This window comes from Lygodium microphyllum, chromosome 14 (genome assembly GCF_053477565.2).
Source record: "Lygodium microphyllum isolate KBCC chromosome 14, Lygodium_microphyllum_v1.1.10, whole genome shotgun sequence".
NCBI lineage: Eukaryota > Viridiplantae > Streptophyta > Polypodiopsida > Schizaeales > Lygodiaceae > Lygodium > Lygodium microphyllum.
This window is the reverse complement of record NC_141148.1, coordinates 129,362,338-129,375,176: the sequence shown is the minus strand read 5'-3', so window position 1 is coordinate 129,375,176 and position 12,839 is coordinate 129,362,338. Positions and strand designations below refer to the sequence as shown.

At 40.5% G+C, this 12,839-nt stretch overlaps 1 protein-coding gene across 1 annotated transcript; it reads right to left on the bottom strand.

Annotated features, from left to right (window-relative positions):
* Positions 1-3,311: 3,311 nt before the first annotated feature.
* On the bottom strand, positions 3,312-8,799 carry LOC148026103 (pentatricopeptide repeat-containing protein At1g06140, mitochondrial-like). Its single transcript, XM_087693355.1, has 2 exons — positions 8,104-8,799; positions 3,312-7,502 (listed from the first exon to the last, which is right to left on the bottom strand). The coding sequence occupies exons 1-2, from the start codon at positions 8,131-8,133 to the stop codon at positions 5,391-5,393; spliced, it is 2,142 nt and encodes a 713-aa protein (XP_087549481.1). The 5' UTR covers positions 8,134-8,799; the 3' UTR covers positions 3,312-5,390.
* Between the last annotated feature and the right edge of the window lie 4,040 nt (positions 8,800-12,839).

Below are 12,839 nucleotides of genomic sequence, written 5' to 3'. Positions count from 1 at the left end.
AAAGTTTAGGGTTAAAAATGATAGGTATTTTAGGATGTAGGATTGGATTAACACATCATATGAACATACAATGCATTAGAGTATTTCAAGGAATGGAGTAGAGGTTTTTGGTATTCAAAATATAGTTAACTATCATATTATGTCTACATGTATGGGAGCCTTTTCCTTTATGAGAGTTGTGTAAGCTGTCCATATGTGAGGTGCCTCTTCTAAAGAGTCCTCTAGTAGTTATGATAACCAAAATTTGAAGACTATGCATGATACGACTAGCCTCCCCATGGGACTTTGTTGCACATGGAAGTTCTAGTTCTATTTCATAGGGAAAGCATGGGACACTCACCCCTAGCAAAAATATAGCACCCACCTCAGAAGGGTTATTTTGCAACCAATCAAATGTGAGAATGGGCTAGTGTTATACTTGATTCAAAGGCAATGCAGTTGTATTTTAAATTTCCATGGCCATTAGGGCCATTTTTCAACTTTATTCTCTAATCCCCTAAGACAATGTTAAGCTAGTTCTATCCTACCAAGTTGGGGAGCCATATTCTAGCAATTTATCTAATGTTTATGAAAGTTGCCAAACTTATCAAATCCATCCAACCATAGGTTCTCAATTATCAAGAACAACATCTCAATTTCCTTAATAGATTTAGTTTAGCTATCTAATTAATCAAGACATACTTCCACATTATTTGAACCTATAAAAGTAGCTTCATATTAATGTGTCACATAGGGTTCATTAACACATCCTTTAAGAATATGAATAAATACTTTTTAAAATAACAGTGTGTAAATTTGCAAATGTGCAAGTAATTCACATCTTCAACAATAACACTTTTTAATATTTGTAAATTGTTTCAAAATTTCTTATTATTTTATTAGTAACAACTACTTAATAGGAATATTATACCAAGACTAGAAAAGAGGTATTATTGCCCTCTATGACTAGAAGGGGTTGTAGAAATTAAACAGCACAACAGACAATCTCTGAGCAAGGAGTAGAGAACACACAACAAATATGAGAAGAACAAAGACTGCTTTAATTTCAAACGAACTGATACAAAGATGGCTCTATCCACCCATAGGCTTCCACTATGAAGCTTAGATGGCGATCTAGACAAATGATATGCAAAGAGCTTAAGGATAGCTGGAAGAACTTTAACTAGGTGAAAAATAAAGTAACGATGGCTTTAGAGAGATCTTCCTTTTATAGCTCAAGAAGGTAGTCTGGTCAACATGTTTGACCATATTATGAACCTTCCCTAGTCAACCAAGGAATATTCACTTTACCATTAGGCCAAGGGTACTACCCCTGAACCCTCGTCAGGAGCGCTGTTGGTCCCCCCTTGAGACCCCCCAGCCCAAGGCAAACCCCAAACCCCAAAATAGGGGTCCCTAGTAACTCCCATATCCCGCAACTCCATGCATTGTGGCTTGAGTTGTCACCATCATAACTACTTTATCTAACCCAAGGACTAGATCCACAAAGATCACCTTTTTGCCATTCGATCACATATACCTCATCTGATATAGAAGTCGGGACCCACCCAATGTTTGTGATCACACATGGCTTCTCCTCATAATGGGGATCTTACAACTTAGAGCACCATGGATCATTGGTGGCACCTTACGAGGGTGGGGCATTGAGCATATCTAACAAGGGTTGCAAAGAAGGTTTAAAACGGCCACCCATAAGCCTTTGAAGAAAGTGAAGACAAGAAGAAGTGAATAGCAAAGCACCAACTCAACTTTAACTAAAGAATTGGAAGATGAGGATGATGCTTGTTCTACAGAGAATGAAATGGATATGGAAGTGTCTACTATTTTATTGGAGCCAAAAGTTGATGTCTTGACTCAAGGCATAAACAAAGAAGGATATGAAGAAGAGCTAAGGAACTTGAGGAGTTAATGAAGAAAACATGTTGAGAACTAATCTTGAAATGAAAGAAAAGGTAACCTATAAGGATATACTTAAAAAGTATCCAAACTTGTTCTTTACATCATACAAGGAGAGTGGGGATACAAAGAAGAATCTCCATTTGGAGATGAAAAAAGAAACCAAACCAATATGCCAAAGGTTGTGACGCCTATCAATTGAGCAAGAAAAAGTGTTGAAGGGAGAGGTAGACAAGCTGCTCAAGGCAAGTGTCATTCATCTTATTGAGTGTTTAGATTGGATACATCCAATAATTATTGAAGACCAAAAAACAAAGGTTGCAGAATTTGTGGATTTCAAGCCAATACCCTTCACGAATTATGCAAGCCCTAAAAAGGTGGAAGGCTTTAAAATTGCTTCCTACCGCCCAAGCTACCAAACAACTCATGGCTTTCATCCAAAAGGTATAGCACCTATCCCACATTATTCCTTCATCTTCTCAACTGTTGTTTCCTCTTCAACATCACGAGATTAGATCCTTTGGTATGTACAAATGAGCATGAAATGGTATTCTGAGATGTGAAGGAAGTTTTAGACAAATTAGAAAGCTTACCAACCGGTTAAAGTGAAAGCCATGGATGAGAAAAGAGGTGCGTTAGATATAAATCGGACTTAGGAGTTGATGCCATTGCTCAAGGGCAAGAAGGCTATAGGTTGCAAGTGGATTTACAATACATATATAATGCAAATGAAAGTGTGAGCAAGCAAAAAGCAAGGTTGGTTGCCAAAGGTTATGCACAATTTTGGGATTGATTATGAGGAGATATTTGCTCCAACACAATCAAAGATGGCAACTTAAAGGTCAAGGTAGCACAAAGTGAACAACAAAATGATTAGGGCACAACCTTTAGTTCATATTAGTTGACTACTTTGTTAGTCCCAATTTCTTTCCATATTTTTGTCTTCTAGTCAAAATGCCTCTTCAAAGATTGAAACAAGCTATTGCAATTATGCAGCCTTGTTATTGGGACAAACAAGATAGATGTATCTTTGATTTATTCCACCAAAGGCTTTCATGAAAGCACAATCAATTGGCTATTCACCTTTGGGATCATCTTCATGATACTTTTACCACATATCACATAGTCTCTTACTAGCTCTCTTGAACCACTACAGAATCAAAATGTGATAACTAAAAGTAAACTATATGCTAAAGCTTGCACTGCATGTGAAAAAAAGCCAATATAGCACATACCATGACTACTTGTAAAGGCAAAATATCAAAGCACAGCCATGAAGTGACCAAAACCTAAGTAAGTTAGATAAGTTAGATAAGTTAGCTAGTAAGTTAGTAAGTAAGTTAGATAAGTTAGTGATAATTAGTAAGTTAGTTACTAACTAAATGATTAAAACTAACCAATGTAAATAAACTAACATTAAGAAAAAACTAACTACCTAACACTAATTAATAAAAAGGGGGACGGCCGATGGCCACTGTAAAGGCTACCCCCTCCCCCCTCCTAATCATTGTTGTCATCAACATCGTCATCATCATCATCATCCACGTCGTCATCACCAACATCATCACCCTCTTCGTCGTCGGCATCCTCATCATCAACACTTCTTGGGTACTACCACAATGGGCGAAACCCATTCACTGTTAGCCACGGGATAGATGAACTCTACTTCAAGAAGTTTCAATTAGTCGTTGAATCAGACCATTACACATCTGATGTCAAAAGAATGGGAGCCCTGAATCTTGGCAAGTTGCAATTGTCAAGTGGGGATGGGCTCCTTCAATATTATCCATTAGGCATCCTCATCTCTGCCTCAGCTGCAATCTCCTCTGCCATCTCCCCTGCTGCCTCTGCAGGCTCTCAAGCATGCCCTCCTATATGATTCTCCTCCTGCTCCATACCCCACTGACTAAAGGGACCACCTTCCAATTGCACACTTGCAATTGCAATATGGTCATTCAAATGGTGCTTTTGAAGGTCTTTGTATACTTGTCAAAGTCTTTACTTCAGAAGTATGAGAAATAGATATATTCATCTCTTTTTTGATAGCCCATTCTCCCCTGGTCCTATTCCCTGCCTCTCCGAATCACCTCACTTGTTACCATGCTTTGCATTTACCATTCCTTGTCCCCCCATTCCATATCAGCATGCATATGTACCACGTCGTCACATGAATTTTGTAAAACCTGCTTGGTCTCCATTCCCATCACACATCCAAAGACTTGTGTTAAGCATGTAACATGGAGTCATCTTTGCTATTTGGCAAAATAATGAAAGCCAAGGGCCATTATAGAGACCCTTGAATGTCAGATGGGAAACCAAAGAGAGAGGCATTCCAATTAGCAAACTATACCAAAGCTCAGTCCATGTCATAAAATGGAACAAGTCAAGATAGTGCTATAAAACACTGCAAAGGAACTATCCAAACATCAGACCATGGCTAGAGACCCTCTTGTTTGCAAGGATGTCTACACCCTCAAAAAGATATCTGCATGCCTGGCAGCCAAGCAAGACATAGAAAAGCAGCCCATAAGCTGAAGGAATCTGTAACAAGAGTGTATGACACTAAACCTTCAAGATCGCACATATTACCCTTCTCTGGACCTAAGAACTGCCCAAACAAACATCTTGCTCTTATAAGGAATCTTTAGAACGCCACACCTGAAGGAATCTGTAACAACAGTGTATAACACTAAACCTTCAAGATCGCACATATTACCCTTCTCTGGGCCTGTTCACACAAGGCTCAGTGCGCACTCAGGTTGGGAACCTATTCACAACCTCGCAGGGTCACATGCTTCTGAGTTTGCAACAGGTCTGCAAAATGGGAACTCCATAGGACATTTGGAGAGGGCATTGCCCTGGGTGGTCCCAGTCAAAAATAACCGGAACATTACGCATTGAATGATCAGAGTATCGACGTGGTGGGTGAAGGCAGCTTTCCTTTTTCCTTTTTAAATTGAAATTAGATTTTGCTAAAAACCGATACCTGCAGATCAGTTCACGGCCAATCATGAGTCACGGTCAAAAGCATGCGTCCCTTTTTCATTCTAGGCTGTTGTAGCAGGATCGATTCTTGGTTCAGCACCCCAGACCTGGGGCGAACAGGTCCTCTATACCCAATATAAACCAGCACATCATCCACGCCATTAATACTGTCGGAACACTGAAATTTTTGAGGTTTGCAAATTGCTGAATCCTGCCATGGCTTTGTTCAAGCCCAGAAATGAGGGTAAACCATTATTACTTTCTCAGCAGCCTAAATTAAAATAATCAATATCCCCAACATACTTGAGAACAGTGCCCATGCCAACACTAACCATATCATATGATTCAGCTGTCAGCGAGAAGAAGACTCGCTCTCCCTCCCTCCTTCCCTTGATCCTTGTAATAGTACTTCCTCATGTTCATCCTCTACTTCTCTCATTATAAATTTATCTATCAAGGCAAGCACTTGTGACATTTTTCTTAGCTGAGCTTGCTACTTTCAAATGCATTCAAATGTGACAAACAAACCCTCCTTTCTTCAATCTCAGGCTCAGAAGTTGGAGTTTTTCATAAAGGGAATCGCTTTCCGGGTGAACAACATCTCTAACTACAAAACCATGCACCTCATTGTCAACCTCAATAAAAGCTTTTCCAGGTTTCTTCCATGCATTTGATTGTTCTCTCATCTCCTTCAATACCCCTGCATCATCCGACATGCCAGATGCAGCATATATAATTGACATGAGAGCATAAGCAGAAGCACAGGTTTCATCAATAGCAACAACATTTTCAAAACAGCGTTCACCCAACTCCAGATAGTTGTATATTCTACAATTATTTAGTAAAGATGTCCAAGGCACAACATTTGGATTGTATGGCATGGCAAAAAGAAGGTCCTCTGCCTCAATCAGGTGTCCAGCATGACCAAGAAGATCAACCATGCACCCATAATGCTCATTTTCTGGTGACACTCCATAATATTCTAGCATTGTATTCAATAAATATGAACCTTCATTGACTAGGCCTAAATAGCTGCAAGCAGCCATCAGAGAGAGAAACGTGACCTCATCTGGAACTACACCATTTGCCTGCATGTTCTTCAACTGCTGACAAACCTCTTGATAATCACTATAAAGGACATACCCTGCAATCAATGCATTCCAGCTCACAGAATTAGGGTTTGAAGAACTATGAAGAACTCTACATGCATCCTCTAGGCTCCCACATCTTGCATACATATCAATAAGGCTGCTTCCAGCAAATTCATCTGCATCAATACCACTTTCTATCATAAATGAATGGATAAGCTTGCCTTTATTGAGCGCAGCTGAAAAAGAGCAAACTTTAAGAATGCTGAGAACAGTACTATCATTTGGCATCATACCCTGTTTCTGCATCCTCTCAAAAAGTTTAAGAGCAATCAAATCATGGCCATACAAAGCATAGCCTGCAATTAAAGCATTATATGATGCTGCATCTGGGTTTGATATACCCTCAAATACTTTTTGTGCCTCTTCAAGGAATGCACATTTTCCATACATGTCAATAAGAGTGGTTCCAACAGCTAAGCCTGTATCGAACCCAGTGTCGATCAACAGGAAGTGAACTAATTTTCCATAGCGTGCATCTGCTATGTTTGCACATGCTTTGATGCTACATAACAATGTGATTCTATTAGGCTTACCACCCTCCCTCATCATACAATGTAAAAAATGAAGTGCCTGCTGCCCTTCTCCTTGCAGGGCATAGCCAGATATCATCGCATTCCAAGTGACAACACCTGGCTCAATTCCCTCATACAACATTTGCTCAAAAAATTGGTATGTATCCTGACCTTTCCCATGCTGAGCATAACCTGAGAGTATTGCAGTCCAAGTTCTATCATTGGGTGCTGGCCCTTTCTGTTGCATCTTTTGTAATAATTCTACAGCCTCCCAGCAATGCCCGTGAAGAGCATAACCTGCAATCATTGCATTCCATATCACCACATCTTTATTCTCAGCCTTATCAAAAATACAACGGGCATCGTCGAGGCATGCACACTTGACAAACACGTCAATAACAATGCTGCGAACAAAAATGTCTGCCTCAATCCCAGTTTCTACAACATGCGTGAGAATCAATTTGCCTTCTGTCAAAGCTCCTGCACTTGCACATGCTTTCAAACCCGCCACAAAGACATATTTATCCACTTTTGAGCAGGTCCTGGACATCTTTTCATACAATCTGATAGCCCTTTCACTCTGCCCATGTTTGCTATTCACTAGAATTATTTCACTCCATGCATACACATTTGGATCATGCAATTTGCTAAAGACATAATTTGCCTCCTGCAATTTGTCGAAGGAAACAAAAAGGCGGATGAGGTAGCTTCCAAGGACACCGTCCGATTCCTGCCCCCTTAAGACTATTAGAGAGTACAATATCTGGCCTTGGATTAGATCTTTCTTCTTAATGTAATCTTGCAAGCCAAGAAATATTAGTCTGTCATGAAATCTGATTTTCCTTTGTTTCAAGGGAGCTACAGCCTCAAGTGGTGCATTCAGCTGTCTTTCTGCACAGATCCTTCTGGAGCCTTCAACAGAAAAATCTAAAAGGAGGTAGTCCACATGTCGGATGACCTGGTCCCCCAGAAAAATTCACAAGTTTCAAACAAACGTCTACTACACTCCCCACAAAGGAGGGACCACCTACCTAGATAGGTGGGGTTTAAAACTTCCTACTTTAATTCCCAAATTGTGAATTACAACAACCTCATGAGCTTCTGTGCAGGGTTGGTCCACATAGCTAGCTAGGTGCAGATAGTGACAGGGGCGCTACTGGCCCACCCCTATACCTGACCACACCTAGCTAGGTATGCAGACCCTCCCTCACAGAAGCTCATGTTTTGGACACTGTAAGGAAAAACAAGGGAGAAAAGCCCCTTTTCCCACAGGGGTAAATGTCAAAAGCTTCTTATGAAACAGAAACCATTGACTTTGATATCCCCTGTTTTTCAGTTTGCAGATAATACAGAAAAAATAAAGCTAATAATTGATGTGAAAGTCTGCACACATTTGCGAAAGAAGACTGACTAAGCTAATGATTCACGAAATTTGCAAGAAAAACAATGGCATACCCCCAAAAATGACAGACAGAGGCTCGTGATTGATGAAAATTGCAAGAAGAGAGTTCAAAGCTGTTGTACAATGCAAGAAGCACAAAGGGGCTACATTTTTGCACCTGGAGCGATGTTCGGGAGGAGATCCACATGTCATGTCTGAGAAGGCTTGTGTTCTGGTTGCATCGTGGCGATAAGGAAAATCTCAGAACCTGCAACAATGATATAAGCAAAAAATAACATTTTACAGAAGAAACCCGAGCATCTCCTTGCTTTGCTAGCTTCTTGTACGGATAGAAGCATCAGGACATGGTGGAGATACCCGTCCTGAGGGCCATTACTTGAAGCCATGGAAGCAAACACATTAATGTCCAAGATATTAAAATACAGGAATTCAGAGCCTAATTCTTAGAGGCAAGTTGCTCCAAAGGTGTTGGCAGCAGGACACTCCATGGGCTCTCATAATGCCCGAGGTTTTGTTGCTCCATTAATAGAAAATCCTGCAATTTATGGGGTCTGATGGGCCTGAACCTGTTAACCTCTCAAGCAATCAGCCAAGTTGGCTATTTGGGAATCGCATCCAACATCATCGGCTCCTGGGCTGATGTTCTGAGTCGTATCACATGGGACGGGTGAGAAAAACCTCGAGTCTTCTGACCATGGGCTTTCACTCTCCCAATCGCGAAGCTTGTGGGAAGAAGAAGAATCCTTCAGTAAGCTTCGATGTAGTAAGGCCTCACACCGTTGTGTCAAGCAGGAAGGCTGCGACAGTTTGAAGCAGCGCTAACAAAAAGACTGCGTTTAGTATGTTTGTAGCCTCTCGAGTTTTAAAATAACAGATGGAATTTGGGTATGCCACTATGAATTTTTTGAGTATTTCAGTTATAAATATGGTATTTGTACTTGATATTGTAGTTTTTTTCGAGCTATATAAGTGGTATTGAGCTATCATCTGAAATAGAGTTTGCCTAAGTTGTTGTCTTGGGTGTAATGCACTCAACTTGAAGGGATTTATTGCAATTTTATAAAAGAGTAATATAGTTTCTTGTTGGATTTATATGTTTCTTATGTTCTACAATGTATTCAAGAGTTCTTGTTCCATCATTTCTTTCTTCCATTTGATTTCTCTTTCGCTTGATCCTTTTGCAATTGTATAAAAGAGTAATACAATTTCTTATTGGATATATCTGTTTCTTATGCTCTACTCTATATTCAAGAGTTCTTGTTCCAGTATTTCTTTCTTCTATTTGCCTTCTCTTTCCCTTCATCCCCAGAGCAGATTTAGGCCTAAACTTTTCCAATCCCTGACATTTGGTGAACCCGATGTAAAAGACCTATCTCAAAGTCTAAAAGATGGCAGAATCAATTGAAGATAAAGTTATTCTTAGTACAATAGATATTAGAGATTTCATGAGGACTTATAATATGTCAAGGAAGTGATCCTGGAATGGAAGCACGTGAGCGGACACAAGACCTACGATGGAAGGAGCAAGAGCAAGAGAGAGAGAGACACAAGATGTGAGAACTCTAATAGTCACAATGTGTGACTAACCTTCCCTTTACTCAAATGTCACTGAAAGAATAAAGAATGAAATGGTAGTGATAGGTACCCGTCACCTGTAGTGTATAGGTGTGCAGGTATTGTCAAAGTAGTAATACACGAGCGGCTAGGCACAGATGCCTTTACCCCTCAACAACCTCCCACTTAAAGGTGAATGTGTCCCTCGTGAGGAGAGAATAAGAAAAAAAGTGACAAAGTACAAATGTACATAAGTACTACAGGATGAGGAAAAGCATCATCTCCTCCAACGCCCATCAATTTCCTAAGGAAGGCAAAACGCTCCGTTGAGAAACGAGCAGATATGCAAGATTTTGGTCAATTGAGATCTTAACAAGGTCAACAAACCTATCCTCAATAACCTCTCTAGTGAAGTAGTAGCGTACCTCAATGTGTTTTGTCTTCACATGGAATATTGAATTCTTAGCTAACTGGATAGCACTCATAGAATTCGAATGCAATGTAGGGCACCTGTAGTGTATAGGTGTGCAAGTATTGTCAAAGTAGTAATACACGAGCGGCTAGGCACAGATGCCTTTACCCCTCAACAACCTCCCACTTAAAGGTGAATGTGTCCCTCGTGAGGAGAGAATAAGAAAAAAAGTGACAAAGTACAAATGTACATAAGTACTACAGGATGAGGAAAAACATCATCTCCTCCAACGCCCATCAATTTCCTAAGGAAGGCAAAACGCTCCGTTGAGAGACGAGCAGATATGCAAGATTTTGGTCAATTGAGATCTTAACAAGGTCAACAAACCTATCCTCAATAACCTCTCTAGTGAAGTAGTAGCGTACCTCAATGTGTTTTGTCTTCACATGGAATATTGAATTCTTAGCTAACTGGATAGCACTCATAGAATTCGAATGCAATGTAGGGCACCTGTAGTGTATAGGTGTGCAGGTATTGTCAAAGTAGTAATACACGAGCGGCTAGGCACAGATGCCTTTACCCCTCAACAACCTCCCACTTAAAGGTGAATGTGTCCCTCGTGAGGAGAGAATAAGAAAAAAAGTGACAAAGTACAAATGTACATAAGTACTACAGGATGAGGAAAAACATCATCTCCTCCAACGCCCATCAATTTCCTAAGGAAGGCAAAATGCTCCGTTGAGAGACGAGCAGATATTCAAGATTTTGGTCAATTGAGATCTTAACAAGGTCAACAAACCTATCCTCAATAACCTCTCTAGTGAAGTAGTAGCGTACCTCAATGTGTTTTGTCTTCACATGGAATATTGAATTCTTAGCTAACTGGATAGCACTCATAGAATTCGAATGCAATGTAGGGCACCTGTAGTGTATAGGTGTGCAGGTATTGTCAAAGTAGTAATACACGAGCGGCTAGGCACAGATGCCTTTACCCCTCAACAACCTCCCACTTAAAGGTGAATGTGTCCCTCGTGAGGAGAGAATAAGAAAAAAAGTGACAAAGTACAAATGTACATAAGTACTACAGGATGAGGAAAAACATCATCTCCTCCAACGCCCATCAATTTCCTAAGGAAGGCAAAATGCTCCGTTGAGAGACGAGCAGATATGCAAGATTTTGGTCAATTGAGATCTTAACAAGGTCAACAAACCTATCCTCGATAACCTCTCTAGTGAAGTAGTAGCGTACCTCAATGTGTTTTGTCTTCACATGGAATATTGAATTCTTAGCTACCTGGATAGCACTCATAGAATTCGAATGCAATGTAGGGGACACATCAGTAATACCAAGGTATGATAGCCTCTAACTAGAGAGGCTCCTTACAAGCCTCAATAGATACAACACACTGGGCCTCGATAGTAGAGAGGGTCGTGCATTGCTACACCCTGGATATCCAAGAAACACCACCTCCAGCAAAGATGAAGACATAGCCATAGGTGGACTTCCTACTATCTACATGTCCTACATAATCAAAGTTAGTGTACCCCATAACTCCTATATCCTAGCCATTATAGCATATGCACATAATTATTGTGCTCTTTAAGTACCTCATAATATCCTTGATGGCATCCCAATGCTTTCTGCCAGGTATAGACATATAGCATGCCACAACTCCCATTGCAAATGTTATGTCAAGACGAGTGGCTATCATGGCATATATCAAACAACCCATGGCGGATGTATAAGGGATCTTGGCCATCTCGGTCTTCTGCTCATCATACTGTGAACATTTGGCTTGACTAACTTTCACATGAGAAGGTAGAGGACATCCAATAGACTTGCCATCCTACATATGAAATCACTCAAGGACTTTTTGGATATACTTCTTTTGTGACAAAGAGAGGAGTCCCTTAGAGCAATCACACAAGATGCGCATCCCAAAAGTATGTGAGGTATGTCCCATGTCCTTCATCTCAAAGCTTTTCTTAAGCTGAGTTTTCAAGGCACTCGACTCATCATGAGAGCTCCCAGCAATAAGCATATCATCCACATAGAGTAGCGAAATCATAAGGCTACCATCCTAAGCTTTCTTCCTATATAAACACGGATCCATAGCACTACACCTATATCCCTGAGAATACATAAAAGAATCAAATTTGGGGTACTATTCCCTAGGTGCTTACTTAAGGCCATAAAGGCTCTTTCTCAACTTGTACACTAGGTGGTCCTTGCCTTTTTCTTCAAAGCCCTTACGGTGTTGCATATAGATTTCATCATGCAAGTCCCCATGTAAAAAAGCAGTATTTACATCCATGTGATAAAGATCCACATCTAGCTAAGCAACCAATACTAGTATCAAGCATAGGGTCGTCATTTTGACCATAGGAGAAAAAATTCATCAAAGTCAACACCATATTCATGCTTGAAACCCTTAGCTATCAATCTAGCCTTTTAAATGGGCTTAGGGCATCCAAGAATACATTTCAGCTTGTGTATCCACTTCCATGGCAATGCCTTCCTGCCATTAAGCAAAGGAACCAAATCCCACATATGGGAAGTTGTAAGGAGTCAAACTCCAACTACATAGCCATGTCCCATGAGTGACTATCATCTTTGTGCATGGCCTCATCATAAGAGAGAGGCTCACCTACATCTGTCACCGTAACATAATCCATGGAGGGCGTAAAGTGCTCAAGCGAACATCTAGCTCTAGTTGAGCATCTCAAAGCAAGTTGATCTTACACAACAGGCGGGTGTGCCTTGGGACACTCTAGCATCAATAGTTGCAGGCTGTGTAATTGGTTGTACAAGAGCAAAAGGCTCCTCCTAAAATATCACCCTATGTACCTCAACCACTTGCTCAGGCTACTTATGCATCTTTTCCTAATAGAAAATGACATCATGGCTATGGGTAACCTTGCGAGCG

Excerpts from the sequence above, each read along its gene's own strand:
- LOC148026103 (XM_087693355.1), bottom strand. The coding sequence starts at position 8,133 with ATGTGGATCTCCTCCCGAACATCGCTCCAG. Across the intron at positions 7,503-8,103 it reads CCTCCCGAACATCGCTCCAG|GTCATCCGACATGTGGACTA; the intron begins GTGCAAAAATGT and ends CTGGGGGACCAG.